General features: G+C 41.9%; 1 protein-coding gene across 3 annotated transcripts in view; it reads right to left on the reverse strand.

Moving 5' to 3' along the window:
- Positions 1-239: 239 nt before the first annotated feature.
- The window catches only part of CDK6 (cyclin dependent kinase 6), a 252,287-nt gene continuing 233,890 nt past the window's right edge, over positions 240-18,636 (reverse strand). For all 3 annotated transcript variants that reach the window (XM_043462602.1, XM_043462603.1, XM_043462601.1), the window contains exons 7-8: positions 15,981-16,116; positions 240-9,891 (exon numbers count right to left, since the gene is read on the reverse strand). In XM_043462602.1, coding sequence (XP_043318537.1) covers positions 9,745-9,891; positions 15,981-16,116 — 283 coding nt within the window. In that variant the 3' untranslated portion in view covers positions 240-9,744. The remainder of the gene's footprint in view (positions 9,892-15,980; positions 16,117-18,636) is intronic.

An 18,636-nucleotide genomic window follows, 5' to 3' on the forward strand; every position in this document is an offset into this window, starting at 1 on the left:
TCATGCACCACTTACTTGAACTAATGCGGAACAGATTGCTAGCAATGGGGGTATTTAATGTGTGTTTTGGCGGTCCTTGGATTACATATCTCCCATGACACAAATAACCTACTTTTCTATTTTACTCTTCCAGCGGGAAGAGTCTAAGTAAACTGACCTATATTTTCATCTAGCTAAAAGGAAGGAAGCAAAATCACTCAGTTCAGGGCACTAGGAGGAGGCTAATTTTACAGATTGGCTTTCTTTTTTTTTTTTTTTCCTTTTCTTTCTTTTTTTTTTGAATTTTTTTTTTTTTTTTTTTGCCTCAGGAGGGCTTTCTATGAGGTTGGCCGCTAGAGTGAGACGGCTCTTTCCATTCTCCTGTCTACACCCGAGGTCATTTCTCTTTGAGGGCTAAGTGACCTGGGTACGTAGGAAGGCCCCTGCTTTTGGAGAGGTGCGCTGCACCCACACTTGGGGAGAGCACAGGGCTTGTGGACCCCGTGAGGAAGGCCACCCCGGTGAACCTCACACCAGGGTGGGAACTCTCCATCTTGTGGACAGAGAAAAGAGTGGAAGCCGTATCTACCACCAAGCCATCTGCCGACATTCGGGTAAACCTGTGTCCGTGGCAGTGAGCTTCTGCACTGCTTCTCCAACCCGCTGAACCCAAAGCACCGGAACAGAGCATTCTGTAGCAATGTGAGCAAACGGAATGAGAGTCGTTTCGCACCTTTAAGGAACATGCACCCTTGTAAGTCTGTACCCTGATATTAAAATAGCAGAATGCATTTCAAGTATGAAGAAATACAGTGAAAGGATAGCCTGTAGATGGATAGAAAACAGCAGCCTGGAATGTGCTTTATATTCTTGGGTTAGTTTCTCTATTTGCACCACAGCCGAAACGGAATGCTCTGTAGAATGACTGGGTTTAAAAATCAAGATCCCTACGAAGAGGCTAGAAGGCATTTGTGATTGGTGTCCTGACTGTTCTCTGTTCAGCACCAGGAACCTTCTCTTGAGAACTATGGCCATAGGGATGGATAGGCATACCTGGGATGCTCAAAGCATCTCTCGTCATGTCCCTGACCCCAAAGTACAGCAGAGGAGGATGAAGAGCAGCAGATGGATAGGCCAGGAAGGGGGCAGGGAGCACTTCCGAGGGAGGGAGGGAGGGAGGACGCAGAGGCTGGTGGAGCATCTGTCATTCTGGGCTGGTGCACACAGCCTCAACTAGTATCTGACATGCACATGCGCAATCCTTACATCTCCAGAACCGTGATTTCAAACACAGAAACCAACAAGTCAGAAGCCCTAATTAAGATTTTCTTCTACTTTAAAAACATCTATTATAAAAATAAGTAAAAAAAAAAAAAAGAAAAAAAAAAGCAAACAATAACTCCCTGGCTGCAACAGCCTTGCTGAAATCTAGAAGAAAGTTTTAACTAGGCCCTATCGGAGTGCAGAAACACCAACACATTTTAAGGTGAAAACATGCTTTTTTTTTTCACACATCTTAGAAATGATAAGACTATAAAATCCTCTAGTCCTACTCTGCACTCTACAGGAACCGACACTGCTTTTCTTAACACATACTGCTCTTCTATACAAAACACTTGCCTTGTAACCTTCAGGTCAAAACTTAAAATAGCAGACATGCAACAAGCTTTTGAGGTGTTAGGGACTGTTGGTGGTTAAAATCCCATTGCTGACAATGTACCCACAGCCCTTCTTTGTTTTAATGACCGGACTGCAGTGCTTCTCTACAAAACCACCTTGCTTGAAGCACAGAACCTTGGACTTCTCCCATCTGGCACGTCCTGGAAGCCTCATGGCACAGGCTGGCAGTTCTGCTTCTACAGAAAACTCACACATTGGTCTCCTTTCAACAGGGCTACCTGTTCCCCCTACTGTACCCAACACCTATGAGGGCACAGATCGAGTCCCGGGGGGGGGGGGGGTGGGCTGCTTCTCTCGGGCAGCTAAGCGGAAGTGCCAACCAGGCATCTGTCTCTACCTGCCATCTATTATGATGACCACCTGGCAGAGTTCCTAACTGAAGGCCTTATTTGATGCTTTGCTATCTGCAGTTTTAATTTTTGCTGTATTTCACACCATAATATATGCAATACTTGACAAGAGAACAAAGTTCTTTGCTTTAATTCCTTTACATACTTATAAAACACCTAGACACAAAAAATACTATCTCTATAGACTTAAATTCTACTAATCATGTTAAAATGCATGCAGCTTACTTGGGGGCTTAGTCTTAATTTTAATTTTCTTAGTTCCATCAAGACCATGATAATGAGCATTAAATGCAAATCCTAATGCGGTCTGCCTTCTGTTGCACTTTCACAGGACTAATGTGATTGAGAAATAAATAATATACATGAACAATCATAGAAATAATTTATGCAAATGTAGAACAACTTGGAATAAAAATTTCCCACCGTGTTAAATGCTGATCCTAGGAGTAGTTGATGCTATTCATTCCATGTGCTAACTAACAGACTTATCACTGGTCACAGAAAAATAAAATGAATACAAAGTAAGTTAAGGAATTAAAATATTCCCGTATACATTTCTTGCAAACACAGGACCAAAATGGCAAGATATACAATACACTTGGTGGGGGCTGGGGGTTCAAGATGTGTATTACTGCTGGGATCTATTTTCCTTATCCAGAGACTTCAAGGTCAAATTCAGAGTTGCTGGTGATCACACAAATATTGCTAGTTAATACATATTATTGCATTTAATAAAACTTAAGATTAGAAACTTTCAAGTAAGGGTATGAAGGGTCTCTTCAGGACTGTAACCTAAGCACTTCATTGGGTCTGGCTAGACACCACAGAGTTAGGAATGATATAACTTGTGGCTTTAAGCTTGCTGATTAGTGCTACAATCATAGTTCTTTACAGCATTATGCAGTTATGTGTCCCCTTCAAGAAAAACTACATTTGACAATCCAAACTCCTTAAATAGGGAAGGGGTTGTTTGACAAAACAGTTCACATCAAAGGTTCCTCTAAACAGGAGAGTCTCCCTCCTACATAACATAATTTGCTCACATACCTTTATTTACCTGACAAAGAAAAAGGAGAAGGAAAAAGTTTGAAATTAAAGAGTTAGGAGCTTTTGCCAACTGAGGATGAAGCAGAAAATAAATTTTCCAAACAAAACTTTTCCAGGCATATCTTTTGCCATCATATATGTAGAATGATAGAAAATAAAAAAATAAAAAATCTTTCCTGTAATTATACATCTTCTCTTAGAGAAAAAAAAAAAAAAAAAGCAGAGCTTAGAGCTTGAGAGATGCCTGATAGATAGCTTGATAGAGTAGCATCTCTTTATACCCGAACTTTCGGAGAATTGTGTTGTACTTATTTATGCACAGAAGACATCGTTTGCCTCTAGGGACATTTTACTTCCTAAGACTGCAAAACAGATGCCTCTGAGACAGCAGCAGGGCAACACGGACCTCGGACAGTATCCCGCCGGGTCTGTAATCAATATCAGGCACGAACAGGTGAGCGGTGGGCGGGTCTCAGTCAGCCCCGCCCACTGACCCTCTACGGCCAAAGGGGCGGGGCGACGGCGCAGCGCACGGGCAGGCTTTTTCGGTGGGAGGGAGGCTTTGAGCAGGAGTAAATAGGGTTCAGACTGGCCCAAATGATGACAGACTGGAGGTTTGAATTCGGCCTTCCACTGAGGGACTTAAACTGGAATCTTCTTCAATGGGATTTTAAGAAGAGGGACAGGCCGAAGATTTGACAGCCTCCAGTGTGTGCGGTATTTTGATTTAGTATAAATTACCGAGACTAGCCAACTGGCTACTCCGGAGAAAAGTGAAGCAGGGACTACAGAGTTTCTGCTACTCAGAAGGAATAAACGGCCTTCCGCTGGGTTGTGCTAAGGGAAGGCTGGAAAAATAATTTCCTTCCTTCTAAAGTTCAGTGACACTATGGAAGAAAATGACTTCTCAAATTGACTAAAATCATCAGCTGGATAATGGTGTCTGAGCAGATCTGTGAATTAAAACAAAAGTCTATGAAAACATATATATTTTTATAACATGAAGTTGCCAAGGAGCTTCACAAATGGAAATATCACTTAATGTAGATATACTCCTAAGTTATTAGCTCATAGGCTTAAAGAAAATTTAAAACAATTAAGAATATCTTGTGAATTTATACTTGTGACTATACAAATTTGCAGGTCTTTTAGTACTTTAGGGCTCTGTTTCAGCACAGCAGATCTTTGAAAAAAGTTTGGTCTATTTAGTAGCTCTGTGTCACTTAGTGTCTGCATCTGATTTTGTTAGTTAGGATTTTTAAACTGGATTGTGTTAACGGCCACCACAGTAGGTGATGGGAAAGCAGCTGACATGGGATATACATATTGTGCCTGAGGCCTCTGGAGGAATCTTACACTCCTAACAACACTATCCTGTTCACAGATGAGTGTTGCCTATTGAGTAATAAGCCTGTCCACGTTTCTAACTTCTGGACCTGGAAAAGTGAGGTAATTAGATACCTCAAAAGATGTTTCATGAACAAATGAACAACTAGGCTCTCTTCATGCACTTAAATAATCAAAATGGGTGTATTATGCATCCTCAAGAACAATTTACTTGTAGACAACTGTTCAGAACTTAGCTAACAGCTAAAATATCTAAGTTACAGAACATTGTGAGGACTATGAATCATCCTGAAAAACAGGTGCTAGGCAAAAGTTAAATGTATGCAGAAAAATAAAGTTAGAGGCGTAGCTCAGATTCCATACCCCCCCTTCAAAGTGCCACCTTGTGGAATATACTAGAATAAAACAAGAAAGGCCATCCCTTAGGACAATGTGAATTTTAAAACAGACATGTGAAAGAAAAACCACTTCGCTTTCCTAACATATTGACTTAAGATTGCTGTACTAGTATTTAACTAGATGGTTGGGAAAAAACTGTGTTTATTTTCAGGAGAGTATTGTTATATTCTCGAAGGCCAGAGCACCAGTTATTAAGAAAACATAAATATGTTGATGGATGTCCATTCTTTTATCTAAATTAACTCTCAGGGAATGCTAAGAAATAGAAAACATTTGAAAAGCTGACTTGCACTTCATTTAAAAAACAAAAACAACTAACTGAGGAAAACATTGAAAAATCAGACCCCTCCTCTTTCTCCATTTTTTGTTGTTAACAAAGGTCAGAAGATGGATAAGGCCAAAGGAATAGTTTTGGTATATTTTCTGAAAAAGGACAAACTAGAAATGCTTGAGATATAGGTGTGTAATAAAACCAGGTTGAAAATTGCATGCAGAAAAAAGTGAAAATTCTATCTGCTTATGCCTTTGAGGAAAACACCACTGCTAGTTATCTGGGCACTTATATTGCTTGGCAGGTTTATGGGAGCCTGAAGTTTTTCCACTATGGGGAAGGACCATGTAATTAATCTTCCTCATCATGTGTCTGTATGTACTGAATGCACATGATAAATGGTTTAGGTTCCACAAGTTTTCAAAAATCTTGGTGGCATAGGAAACACATACCTTTAAAAAATTTATTTAGTTTTTAACAATGAACATTTTAAGGCTTGCACAACGAGAGTAGCTTCACATGGCTGTGTCTTCCCATGAAGTGTGGAAGGAATAGTGGTGGTTTAACTTGCTTTAGCTCAACCTTTGAAACGATAACTGTTTGGAATGGCTTTTCCATAAAATTTGTTTTTGACCATATCATGTTCATAGTTGCCAGGTGACTTTAAATAAAGTATACATAACTTTGAAACTATCCTTCTTTGAATACCTTCATTTTCTCCAGAATTTCCTCTAGCCACTGCCTAGTATCTTCTGGTTTTTAAAAAATTTAGAAATAATCACATTTTAATTTTTATAAAGACACTATTTTATGTCTTTAAGCATTCTTTTGAATTCTATCAATATCTGGAATATATAATATTCAATTATTTCCGTTCCAAGAAATTGTACTAACACAATTAAGTAACTACAGTGGCTTATTAACTTTCAACATTCTTTCCTAGACCCACCTATGCAACATTGGCCTGTTTTTGGAAAATGAGACACTCTCATGTGCTTATAAAAATTACAGTAAAGTCACTTAAAAAGAGAAGCAATTCTTTAGAGAAGAATTTTAGTATGTTTATGATATTAGGAAGCATACATGATTTAATTTCTATTAAGAAATAAGAATTGTCATTACTGATTTTTATAGGTACCCCTGTTTAAGAGAAGTAGCTATAGTTAGTTAAAAACTCAATTTAAATCCATTATTTAAGACTCAAAAGTTTAGTCATATTTAAGTTTTTTTCTCAACAGGATGGACAGTATCACATTCTGAAGTCATATCATAAATTTCTCTATTAAAAGGTCCATGTTTTATTTAAGATAGTAACATCCCATGCATTCTGAAATTTTCATTTTTACCCAAAACGAAGAGGCTGAGAATCAGGTGAATATTTTGAACTATTTTTAGTATAAGTCACCTGAGGCTAAGTGAAAAATCAGTCATTCAGAATGTGTGTTTCCTGAGAGAAAACCATGAGAACATAGGGGGCTAAAATGGCCTGGAGCGTTCTTCCGAAACAGATTCTCCGCTCCTTGAGTTCCCATCCACTTCAAAGGGGGAGGCCAAGTGGGAGGCCCCAGTGCACCGGGTTCTGACAAGCTCTTGGGGATTGTGTTTTTAAGATTATAAGGTTCCAGCCTTATTACCTTTGCCAGGTGAGAGCTCATGATGCCTAAATGGACTCTTTACATGTAGGCTGTTACAAGTCCACCCTGGCACAGCAGTTCCCAACGCTTGGGCCGCTAGATCGAAATACATAGAAACGATTGGGCAAACATTCTTGTCCCCATCCTAGTAAGAAATGCAAATGTGATTTCAAGTCTGTCATCCTGTTTCTTAGAGCTATAAGCTGCTTCAGTGTAACCCTGGGGCGATATGACCTTTTCAGCTAATCACTGCCTAGCTTTTGGCAAAGCCGTCTGAAAGCATATGTCACAGAAGAATAAGCCGCATTCAGTAAGCTTGTCTTCTGCTCTATGATTCAGAGTGCCCTAATGGCAAAGGTGCATGTGTGGGATCTGGGTCTCAGAAGTGGTGAGCCGGATGTGAAAGACATAAAATAAAAAAGTAATCACTCAAGTGCAACAACCGCCAGGATGGAGGAGCTGGGGACAGACTCTTTAACGAGTTCACAGTTCTGCCTCTCACAGGGTAATCTGGCAAGTATCTAAATGTTCATGCTTGAAGTTTTCTTTATAAATACCACCAATAAATGAATCAGGAGCATATGTTGGATATAAAAGTTGGACTTTCTACGTGTTTAAAATGCTAAAGAATGCTGAAAAATTCCAGTTTATAACAGCTGCATTTTTCTTGAGTGAACTTCCGAAAAATTTTTGCAAAAGCCAAAACCCAAGTTATGTTCAGTCTAACCATGGATACTCACTGCAAAGCTCCTGATGGATCAGTGCAGTGTTTTCAAATTCAATTTCTAGGCCCCTGGTCTTTATTATTTTGACCTCCGATCAAAGGAAAGGCAGAACTCATTTATCAGTGTTCCCCCCCCCGCCCCCCACTTATCTGGGTAGACCACAAGTATATTTGCCTCGAATATTCTGGGTCCATTATATCTCAAGCATTTACAGTGATGACAAAACATAATCTCGATGCTGTCACAAGGAAGACTGTAAAAAACATTCTCATGGCCCATCTTCTCATTCATAGCTTGCTTTAGCAAAAATTTTCCTGCTCTTAAAGTTATTGAATTAGAATAATATTAAACAATATATAGATATTAGAAAAGAATGGGTCCCGACCGAGAAAGCTCTCAAAGAGAAAAGTCTCCTAATTTTTCTCTTGTTCAAGATAGTCATATACACTATTAAGTTCTGGAGAACTCGGAAAGGCCTGATTATGCATAAACATCATATAGAACATTTTCTTCTGAGGGAAGCAACGTCCATTCTTTGAAGCCCCTAATGCTAAACACGATCTAACTGTTTCATACACGCGAAACATGAATTGGAAAGCCAAGGGAGCTAAAACTTACCAAAGGATACTTCACCTCTGTGTCTTCTGGTTACTAGAGCTGACTGAGCACTAACTACGTAGACGGCAGAGATGGCATGGAATATATAGTACTGCAGAGAAAAATGGCAAGAGCAAAGGTGAAGCTGTTCACAACGCCCAGGTCAGGCTGGCTCTGCAGGGGGCGGGGAACGTGCATAAGGCGCTAGAATGAGCACAGCCTGGTGGATGGAGAACAGGCAATTTTACAGAGTAAATATACATCCCTAAAAAATAGTTCAGGATGTTCCCTCAGACACTACACTGACAATATAGTCTACAAAAATGCAAAACACTAAGTAACACTTTAAAGCAACCTACATCTCAGTGATGGAGAAGAACCAGTCTTCTGCTCACTGCCTAGGTAACAACAGTAAATGCCAGGAAGATTGCAGTAGCGGGAGAATACATGGGATTCTGCTAGGGCTGTGGAATTGGAGCCATAAGCCATCATCTGAATCAAACTGTTGATGAAAGGTTCACTGGAGGAAAGAAAGGAGGAGATGCGTGAGAACAGCCTAAGCAATCTGTCATTAACTGTGTAAGGCTAGTGAAGTACATTAGACACGCTGGGGGACAGATAAAGATGTACACTTTGCAAATTCAGCAGTGCACTGCAGAAGAAGTACAGTGTAAAAGGCGGAGGCAAACTTAACAGGGCATTCCTGCCTCTGGTCAGAGAGAACTATCCTCCCAACTCAAAAAGGAAACAGTTCCTGAAAATTCCTAACATCAAAACCAAAACAAAGTAACAATAAAAACCAAAAGAGAAATAAACTCCAAACCAGGAAATAAAGGCTTTCTCTATTTTTTTTTTTTTTTTTTTTGACAATTTTACCTTGCTGAGGTACACTCCCTAAATCTATAGCAAGCTTATAAGGGTATTCTTTAAAAGAAACAATCAAGCATACTATACAGGTTAAAATGACAAGGAGTAAATGCAGCTTTTTGAAGAGTAAATAGCACATTTGCTTTCAGAAACAGGTTTCTTAAAAGATACTAGAATTCTTTTTTCTTTTCGCTGTGTGTATAAAACTTCACCTAGATGGTGAACCCTTTACTATTAGTGAATTGACTGCTTTTGACCAGAAAAGAAATGCTAAGGACATAGACTCAATTTTCTAGTTTGAGAAGCCCATTTCAGTGGATCTGCTATAGTCAACAGACACCTGTTATTTAGCGGTCACTTTGAGACTTTAAGATTCAATTCTCCCTCTTGTTTATAGAAAGTAACACTTTTTAAGAGATCAAGAATCACACACACACACGCATGCACACACACTCACTCAGAAGTACCAAAGCAGGCCCCAGCAGCTACAGAGAGATTACACGTGCGATCTCACTCAGCTGTGCCCAGGTTGCTCACGTCACACGGGCAGCATTCAAGATCAGAAAAAATGAAACGGCAGCACAACGGATCAGCAGCTTCTCTTCTGGAATTCTTCCAGGTTCTTGAAACAAACAGACACACAAACAAATGAATGGACATAAAGCTGCAATCACTCTTGCATTGATTTCAAAACAGTAAACGAGGTGGTTCCCTCGGAGAAGCAGAGCCCATCCTGAAGACAGCAGCTAGGAGGTCTCCAGCCAGCGATCCTCGACAGCTCTGCAAGGCTTCCTCGGGGGACCCCTCAGCCACCAAGGAGGTCCCCCGGATGATCAGCTCAAGGCAGGTTAGGCGGTATTCATTTCCGAGCTGTTCTGGCTGGGCGGCAGGTGGGAATCCAGGTTTTCCTTGAACCTCTCCAGATCGTGGAAGTAAGGGTGAGACAGGGCACTGTATGCTGATATTCTTTTGGCTGGATTAAATGTCAAGCACTTCTGTGATGGAGAAAAAATAACAGAGTGACATAAAACACGTCCATGTGCTTACATAGTTATGTATCTCTTCACTGTCATGTGTTAGGAGGAGGGCTTGGCAACCCACTCCAGTATTCTTGACTGGAGAATCCCATGGACAGAGGAGTCTGGCAGGCTACACACCACAGGTCTCAGAGGGTCGGGCACAAATGAAGCAACTTGGCATGCATAATGAGAATGGATATCTACTTCCAGGGACACTAAATACAACGTAGAGAGTACTCATCTGACGTTGTTGTTGAGTCGATAAGTTGTGTCCGACTCTGCGACCCATGGACTGCAGCCCACCAGGCTTCCCTGCCCTTCACTGTCTCCTGGAGTTTGCTCAGATTCATGTCCATTGAGTCAGTGATGCCATCCAACCATCTCACCCTCTGCTGCCCTCTTCTCCTTTTGCTTCATCTTTTACATGTCCCTAATGTATAAACTGCCCCTCAGGAAAAGGTAACACCTTTTGGATTGCCTGTGGACTGTTACCTACCCAGATTTCTTTCCAACTCAATCATATTATTATTACAGCATGTGGGGGTGGTGGTTTAGTCGCTAAGTTGTGTCTGACTCTTTACTGTAGCCCGCCAAGCCCCTCAGTCCATGGGATTTCCTGAAAAGGATACTGGAGTGGGTTGCCATTCCCTTCTCCAGGGGATCTTCTCAACCCAGGGATGGGGATCTTCCTGAACCAGGGATTGAACCCAGGTCTCCTGCTCAGCAGCCAGATTCTTTACCACTGAGCCATCTGGGAAGCCCTTATTACAGCATGCATATAACTTTAGGGAAGTGATTTTTCTAATGCTAGCAAACTTGGTGCCAAAGGCAGTCTTCACCCTGATTTTTCACTCTGCCCAAGTTTTATCCATGAACGGGAAATGGAAAGGGGTTGCCTTGTTCCGGTGTAAGGCTAATTACTGAACACAGGGCCAGTGGAGGGGGCAACAAGTAAGGGCTAAACCTAGACCCTGATTATCCCGATCCACTAGCAAGTCATGTACCCCACCCTAGGGCTGTGTCTCCCGGAGGAAGAGATGGCTTCCTTCTAATTCATGTCAAGGTGCCATATGGGCTAGCAGTAGCCGTACAGGGAGACCATTAGATTTAATTCAAGTCACTAAACTATTTCAGGCTGCTGACCAAGTGCAGGTGGAAGGTGAGAGGAGAGGAAAGCAACCATCTGCCTTCCTAAGCTGCCAATATCTGCCTTCCTAAGCTGCCAATACACAATCAATTAGTTATTAACATTCCTCTAATTTCAGTTCCATTTCCACTCCAACCACAGGCAATCATGTTCTTCAAATCCTCCCCCTCTCCTCTACCAACTCCTCCAGCATGCTTAGCAGGTGGTCAGCACTCACTAGCGATGAGTAACATCCCAGCTATCCACACCACTGCCTCAGGAGCTCCCGGGGAGCAGAGAAGCTATGCCAGCTCCTCCATCCTTGTGACCCAGTGCCTGCTGACGCGGCTGGGGATCTGAGATGTCTCTGAATTTCAGTCTTCTACGTCCGTGGTCCTCAGCCTTTTTGGCACCAGGGACTGGTTTCGTGGGAGACAGTTTTTCCACGGGTGGGGGTGGGGGTGGGATGGTTTGGGGACAATTCAAGGGCATTACATTTATGGTGCGCTTTATTTTTAATCTAATGCTACTGCTGATCTGACAGGAGGTGCTGGTCCGTGGCCCAGAGGCTGGGGACCCCTGCTGTGTGTAATCTAGCTTTAACATTATCACAATTAGGTAGACCTCTTCCATTTAATCTGAGCCCTTGAGTCTTTCACAGTCCTGATTGGATTAGGGACTCCTAAAACTCTGCTGAATACAGCTGACCTAGAAAAGTACAAACAGAAAATCCTACATTTAACTTCAAGTGAATTTTTGGGTCCCCTCAAATCTTATTTATCCTGAGCTCCCCACCAGTCCATGGATGCCAACCTGTCTTCTGAAAATTAGACCCAAATAACAAGCAGAGGAAGGAGCTTGTTCTACTGTCTCTAACAGCAATAAACATCTTGAGAAAAGCTTTACAAGGGCTGAATTCTCAAAGGACAGGAAAGCAGGGGCAAAATTCTTAAGCCTGAGTGCTCTCTTCCCAGAGTCCAAGAAGGAGAAAATTACGTAGTGGCATTAGAAAAGGAAGTTGCTAGTTTAATTCCCAGGACATAGGAAAGAAGAAAAAAAAAAGTTGTGGAAATATGTCGAAGAGAGAGATATCCCTAGAGGATTATCTGGGAGGAAGCCCTGTTCCCACACGACACGGATGGCTTAGAGCTGGGAGTGTGGTAGAGAGGAGAACTCCTTAGCCTGTGGCGGGGCATGTGTGTGAGAATCTCAAGCTGGAGGTTGTAACACATTTTGTCCTACAGAAATATTGTTAGAAAAAGTGCTTGAGTCTTATTATTGCTCTACTTCACCAGAGCAACTGGCTATTTTGAGAATTAATTTCAAAGTCTTGTGTAATAATGTTTCTGCAGAAAAATATAATTTGCTTTGCCAAATAACTGACTTAAAATGAGCTTTTGGAACGGCTACTTGACTACTACAGTGGATTTGGATCATTTTCTAACACAAATTTCCTTTCTTTCCTTCTCTGCCTCCATTGGGGGAGTATTTGTTCTATTAGAGCTGGCCTTGGCCATGTAATTTTCATCGGCCAATGGAACACGGACAGAAATAGTAGGGTACCTTTTCCAAGCTTACCTAGGCCGTTAGGGGCATCGTATATTTCTGCCTGCCCTTCTGGGAGGACCCACCTTCCTTCTATGATGAGAAAAACATGCCCCAGGGAGCCAAAGTCCCTTTGGCCTGGGTCCCAGAAGGCGACACATAGGCAAGACCAGTGCTTGACCCACTGGCTGAAGAAGAGTTGTTTCAGATGACTCACAGAGCTGTCTCTGCCAACGTGCAGACCCATGAGCAAGAGACAAAGGTTTACTGCTGGATGCTCCTCAGATATTTCTTTTGGTGGTTTGTTATGCAGCAGAAGCAGACGGATACAAGTATCCAAAAAAAAAAAAAAGGTACTACCTCAGGTTCTGAAAGCAGTTAGATAGCAAGAACTCCAAAACTTCTTTTCTACAAGAGCATCATGTCTGGAGGATGTACCCAGCCTCCAAAGTTAATCATGATGAACAGGGCCAAAGTTGTAAAGATATGTAGGTTTGGGTTGCTAAAAATAATTCTTCCCCTGAAGTGTCTTGTTACTGCATGCTACTTTCCTTATAGATTTACATAAGAGTGTTCATAACTATCGATATATATATCATACACGTATGACTGAAGCATTATATAAAGTCGACTTTTTTTTCAGATAGAAATGAAGGATTATTCTTAAAGCGTTAAACTTTTAAATGTTAATTGTCACCAATTTTCCTTTCCCTTGCCCTGCTCTAAAACATCTTCAACGGAGGAACAGCACTTTGAGGGTCGCGGGGGCCTCTCTTATACTGAATGGCCTGTTTTCTCTGCTTTACGGTTTTAACTCGTGTCCCTCTAAGATGAAACAGGGAGAGCTTTTAGATCTGAGGTTTAAGGTCTTGGACTGTCCTTTCCCCGAATGTCTGTGCATATCATGCTTCGTGCTTAACTCTTAGCTGGTCATGATGTTCCCGGCTCTGCTTTTTAAATCTTTTGACTGTTAGCAGTGCCGGGTCTCTGATGCTGTGTGCGGACTTTCTCCAGTTGTCGTGTGCAGGCTTCTCACCGTGGTGGCCTCTCCCGCTGTGGAGCATGGGCCCTGGGGCATGCAGGCTTTGTAGCTGTGGCACACAGGCTTAGTTGCTCTGTGGCTTGAGTGATCTTCCCAGACCAGGGATCGAACCTGTGTCCCCCTGAATTGACGGGCAGATTTTTAACCACTGGACCACCAGGGGAGTCTGAGCTCTGCTTTTTATTCCTATCCCTTGCTTTTCTAATCTCTGCTGCCACTCCTGATCTACCGACTGCCTTCTCGCTTTGGTAGGTTTCTTTGCTCCTTTTTCTTTCTTTGTCTCCTGCTACTTCTTCAGATTAGCACTCATGTGTAGTCTGACTTTGAAGGCCACCACTGCTCTCAGGGGATCCTGAATGAACACATGGGACTGTCTGTTATCTTTAAATTTTAAGTTCTTCTCGGTGATTCCTACTGATGTTGGGGCAAGGAAATCTTGGGGGCTGTCTTTGGATGTTCCAGTAGCTGAAAGAGTGGGTTACTTTACTTAAAGTTGTTCATCATTGTGACTCTCTACCCAGAACCCTCTACTAAGAGAAACACTTCATTCAAAGTTCCTGCCTATGGTGGCCATATTTTATATCAGGTAGTCCTCACCCCCTCCTAGCATAGCTGATTGGGCCAGGAGTGCAGCTTGGCCTTAGGTACCGACCCATACCATGGTTTGGCAGCAAAAGGGTGAGGTGTGCCAGCCAGATTCCTCTTTGTAAGAATCAGATGAAGGAAACAGAGACAGGGCAAATGCTAGCAGAGGGACTGGAGCTGAAAGGATCCGTGAATTAGTTGAAGTTCTGGTAGTCAAGGGACCAGATGACATTAAGGGGAACAGACAGTAGAACTGAAAAGAAGCAATGAGGTGGAGTAAAGGGGAGGGAAAAGCAGAATTGGTAACAGAAGGTGATGCACACAACAGTGACATACTCTGGATGGCTCTCCACCATCAGAAGCCATCCATCAAATCTCCTTTTCTTAAGGTAATGCAAATACATGTTTGGTTGCATTTTGGGTTAAAGAAAGATTCCCCAAACAATAATTACATAAGATTAGAGTCAGACCCCCCCAAATGAGCTGTGAAATGTAAGAGAAATCAAGGAAGAAATTTCCTCGATAGCAGGTAAACCATTGGCTGTGTATACAGTATACAGTGAGCCCCTGTGTCTAGGTGAATGTTCTCTCTAATTAATCTATCTCAAAGGATGTGGGCCAAGGTCCTTAGTGAGTGTCTTACAAAGAAACAGCAGGGAGAGTATAGGGCTGTTCTCATCTGTAATGTGGAAGTGGAGGGAACTTTTGCCTAACCATCAGGAAATGAGCCACCATCAGGTGAAGATGGAGTTAGGGCTTTCACTGGGAAAAGTCCATGGTTCTGCAAACAGGCCAATCAATGGCTGTGTCCATACAGAGCTGAAGCATAACATTTCTACTCGGACTTATAGACTCTTAGGTCTGTATCTAAAATTTGTAATACACTGATAGAATGGGAGCACTGGCTCCTCTGAGTCTAGGAGCACTTTCTTGGCTAGATATCAAAGGTTGTTCATTTGGCTGGTAAAGAATACACTCATTACTACTCATTGGGTTCCAGACACCAGGAGAAGTCCAGTAGGTACATTTTTCTACTCTGCCCTACTCTCCAAGTACAGGGAATTATGTGCAAAGCCAAGTATATGAGTTTGAGTCTCAAACAGGGCACAGATCTTTGTTTTTGGTGAGGTATTTTATATGTCAGGGCACGTTCAATACTTCTTAAATAAATCAGTAACTGGAAGGAGTCTTGCTATTTGGTTCCTTTGGAAAAACATCTTCCTAAAGATGTGCCTGTTTAAGAAAAGACACATTTAAAACGCTAAGCAAGCTGCTTAAAGTGGCAGGAAAGTGTAAACAAGGAAACATAATATTTACTTCTACTGAAGCATATGTTTAGACGAATCCAGAGGATTCCAAGGCTGCATTCAAAAGAACATTAAAAAATGGCAGAATGAAGGGGTGTGAATCAGACTCTTTTCCTCTCTATAGGACCTGAAGACACTGCAGAATCAAAAGTCACTAGCCACCATGGGGTAGAAATGAAAGCTCTGTCCTGTGAGGTTGTGGCATATGAGGCTGAACTGATGCTGTGCCCAGCGCCCAGTGTGGACATAGGACTTGTTGGCAGCAATAACAATTCATTGCATATCCATGCAATATCAATGCGTATCAATATCAATGCATTACCCATTATCATCCTAAGAGGGAAGTAACATCATTAATCTAAAATGTGTAGGCAGTGCATCACCAGCACACTAAAAATATTAGCTGATGAGTTCTATTCATGAGCGCAGAGAAGACCAACGCTGCATCGCGTGAACTTACCAGAAGTAGGTCTTTGCCTTGTTCATCAATGTCTGTTACAAACTTCTCAATTGGTTGAGGAGATTTTGAGTGAAAAGCCTGCCTGGGTAGGGCAACATCTCTAGGCCAGTCCTCTTCTCCCGGGAGTCCAATGACGCTACAAAAGAACCACAGGTGAATGTAAGCATGAGCTGTTGTGCTGAAGCGACTTTTCTACCAATTCCAGAAGAAGGTGAAGTCTCTGGGAGGCGCCTGGGGGAACACGGAGCCCCGGGAGTCCCCACTTGTATGACCGGCAGGACTCTTCTCTGTCCTACTAGATGTGGTGAGCCTGGGATGGAGGGCAGGCTCACAGGAGAATTATAAAGAGCCACTGGGAAGAGAGAGACGCAATCACTCTGGCAGCAGCTGTGAAATGTGAGAGATCACGCAGAAATGGGAACTATTACCGGTAAGCCCCGAAACACTGTCAGACCAGGATCTATGTACTCAAAGGAGACCCGCATGGACACATCATGTTTGCCTGCATGCCCCAGATGGCTTTCTGTGTCCTGACAAAACATGCTGTATTGACACGCTTTTAGGATGCTCATCTAACATGATCTGTTGATATGTGAACTGGGTTGCATTTTGGGTTAAAGAATGAGTCCCCAAACAGAAATTCATAGATTAGAGTCAGAACCCCCAAATGAGGCTAAAAGGTAAGTTAGTTCTGTGTAACACAAATACTATTTTATCATTTAATATCAAATTTAACTTATTTACATATTACAAATTTAACTTATTTACATATTTTATATAATCATTTTTTGGTATTTCAAAGTGAGCGAACAATTCATTAAAAAACCCATTATCTTTTGTTTCCTCTGAGACTCATCCTAGGATCAGAAATGCAGAGAAAGAACTAAGAGATATAAAAACAGCACATGCTTTAGAAACAGGCAGAACTGGGTTCAAATCCTGAACTTGCCTTATTGGTAGGTAAGAACAAATTATCTAACTTTTATTTATATGACAAGGATGATAATTTGTGGTGTTAACGATCAGCAATGATTTCTATAAAATGCACAGCACAGTGCCTGGCACACAGGATCTGTCAATATCAGGATCAATGTACTGCATATCAATATCAATGCATTACCCATTAGTATCATAAGAGGGAAATAATGTTATTAATCTAAAATGTGCAGGCAATGCATCACCAACTCACTGAAAATATCAACTGACGAGTTCTACGGGTGTGTGACTTAAGGTTCTTCAGAACTATTAGTAGGCCTGGGGCCTTACACAACTTATACATTATGTAGATGTTCCTTATAACTTATATACAGGTAGTAAGTAGGTTTGAACAAGGAAATTCAGGGGAAGCAAGAACTTATATCTCATATAGACTCTGATTAAATCTGAACCCTGGTTGGTGCAGTGGTAAAGAATCTGCCTGCCAATGGCAGGAGACGCAAGAGATGCAGTTCAATCTCTGGGTCGGGAAGATCCCCTGGAGAAGGAAATGGCAACCCGCTCCAGCATTCTTCCCTGGGAAATCTCATGGACAGAGGAGCCTGGTGGGCTATAGTCCATGGGGTCACAGAGAGTCGGATACAACTTAGCGACTAAACAACAACCACAAGAAATATTAGAGTTTAGCGGACAGAATACGTGGCTATTCAAATATTGAGTGAACTCTTCTGACTACAGGTAGAAACGGTGCTGCCCTGAATTATAGTCTCCTTGGCCAGTACTTGCCGGGACTGACAGGCCTGGGTGGTGGTGGTTGGGGTGTTCTCCCGAGTGGGTCTCCAGGGCGTGGGAACAGGTAGTGGTACATTTCACAAGATTTCTGCAGGACTTTGCTCCCCTCCTCTTACCTCGACAGAGCCCAGGCCACAGATCTCACCCGGGAAGAGCAGACACCTGCCACAGGCTGTCTGGAGAAAGACACTGCCCTCCTACCTGAGCCAGACATGCAGGGAGAGCCGGGCTGCTGAGGGAGATAAAGACAGACTCACAGACACACAGAAACAAACGAAGGGAAATGAGAGCCTAAGCAACACACAAACCTGTTTAGTAGCAAGATCTAGAATAAGAATAAAAAGAAGAAAGCGGAAACGTTACCGTTAATTATGTAAAAAAAAAATCTGTGTGTGTTTGGATAGAATGTGACAGGCAGAGGAAGAACAGAAGAATGTTTACTAAATAACTTTAAAACATTGTCTTTCTTTCATTTTTGGCTTTCTGGCCATTTTTATATCAATATTTTTGTGTATTGTTACCAGTTACCTAGAAATCAGTTATAACAACTCAGCGCAAATTGAAAATCTTTTTTTATTTGCAGTTTGGAATGTATTTATATTGAGTTAATTCTGGCAATGTTGGCAGCTGAATACCAAAAATTCTCAGAAAGACAGTGTCCCTGTATGTATATAAATAAATTTAAAGGTGTTTTAAAATCTACCACCTCCTGAGACATATAGCCTAGATATTATTATTTTCATTATATAGGTGGGGAAACTTAAGATGAGGAATAAAATGAACTGTCAAAGCCACACACAGAGAGTTCAGCCCAGAGGCTGGAGAGAGCTTACTCCAAATCCAGTATTTTATTTCCATTTTACTATGACTCTGCTCTTAAAAATGCTCTAAAATGTCACGGCCTAAAAGCACTCAGTTTCACTTTCAA

This window comes from Cervus canadensis, chromosome 3, assembly GCF_019320065.1.
Source record: "Cervus canadensis isolate Bull #8, Minnesota chromosome 3, ASM1932006v1, whole genome shotgun sequence".
Taxonomy (NCBI): Eukaryota; Metazoa; Chordata; class Mammalia; order Artiodactyla; family Cervidae; genus Cervus; species Cervus canadensis.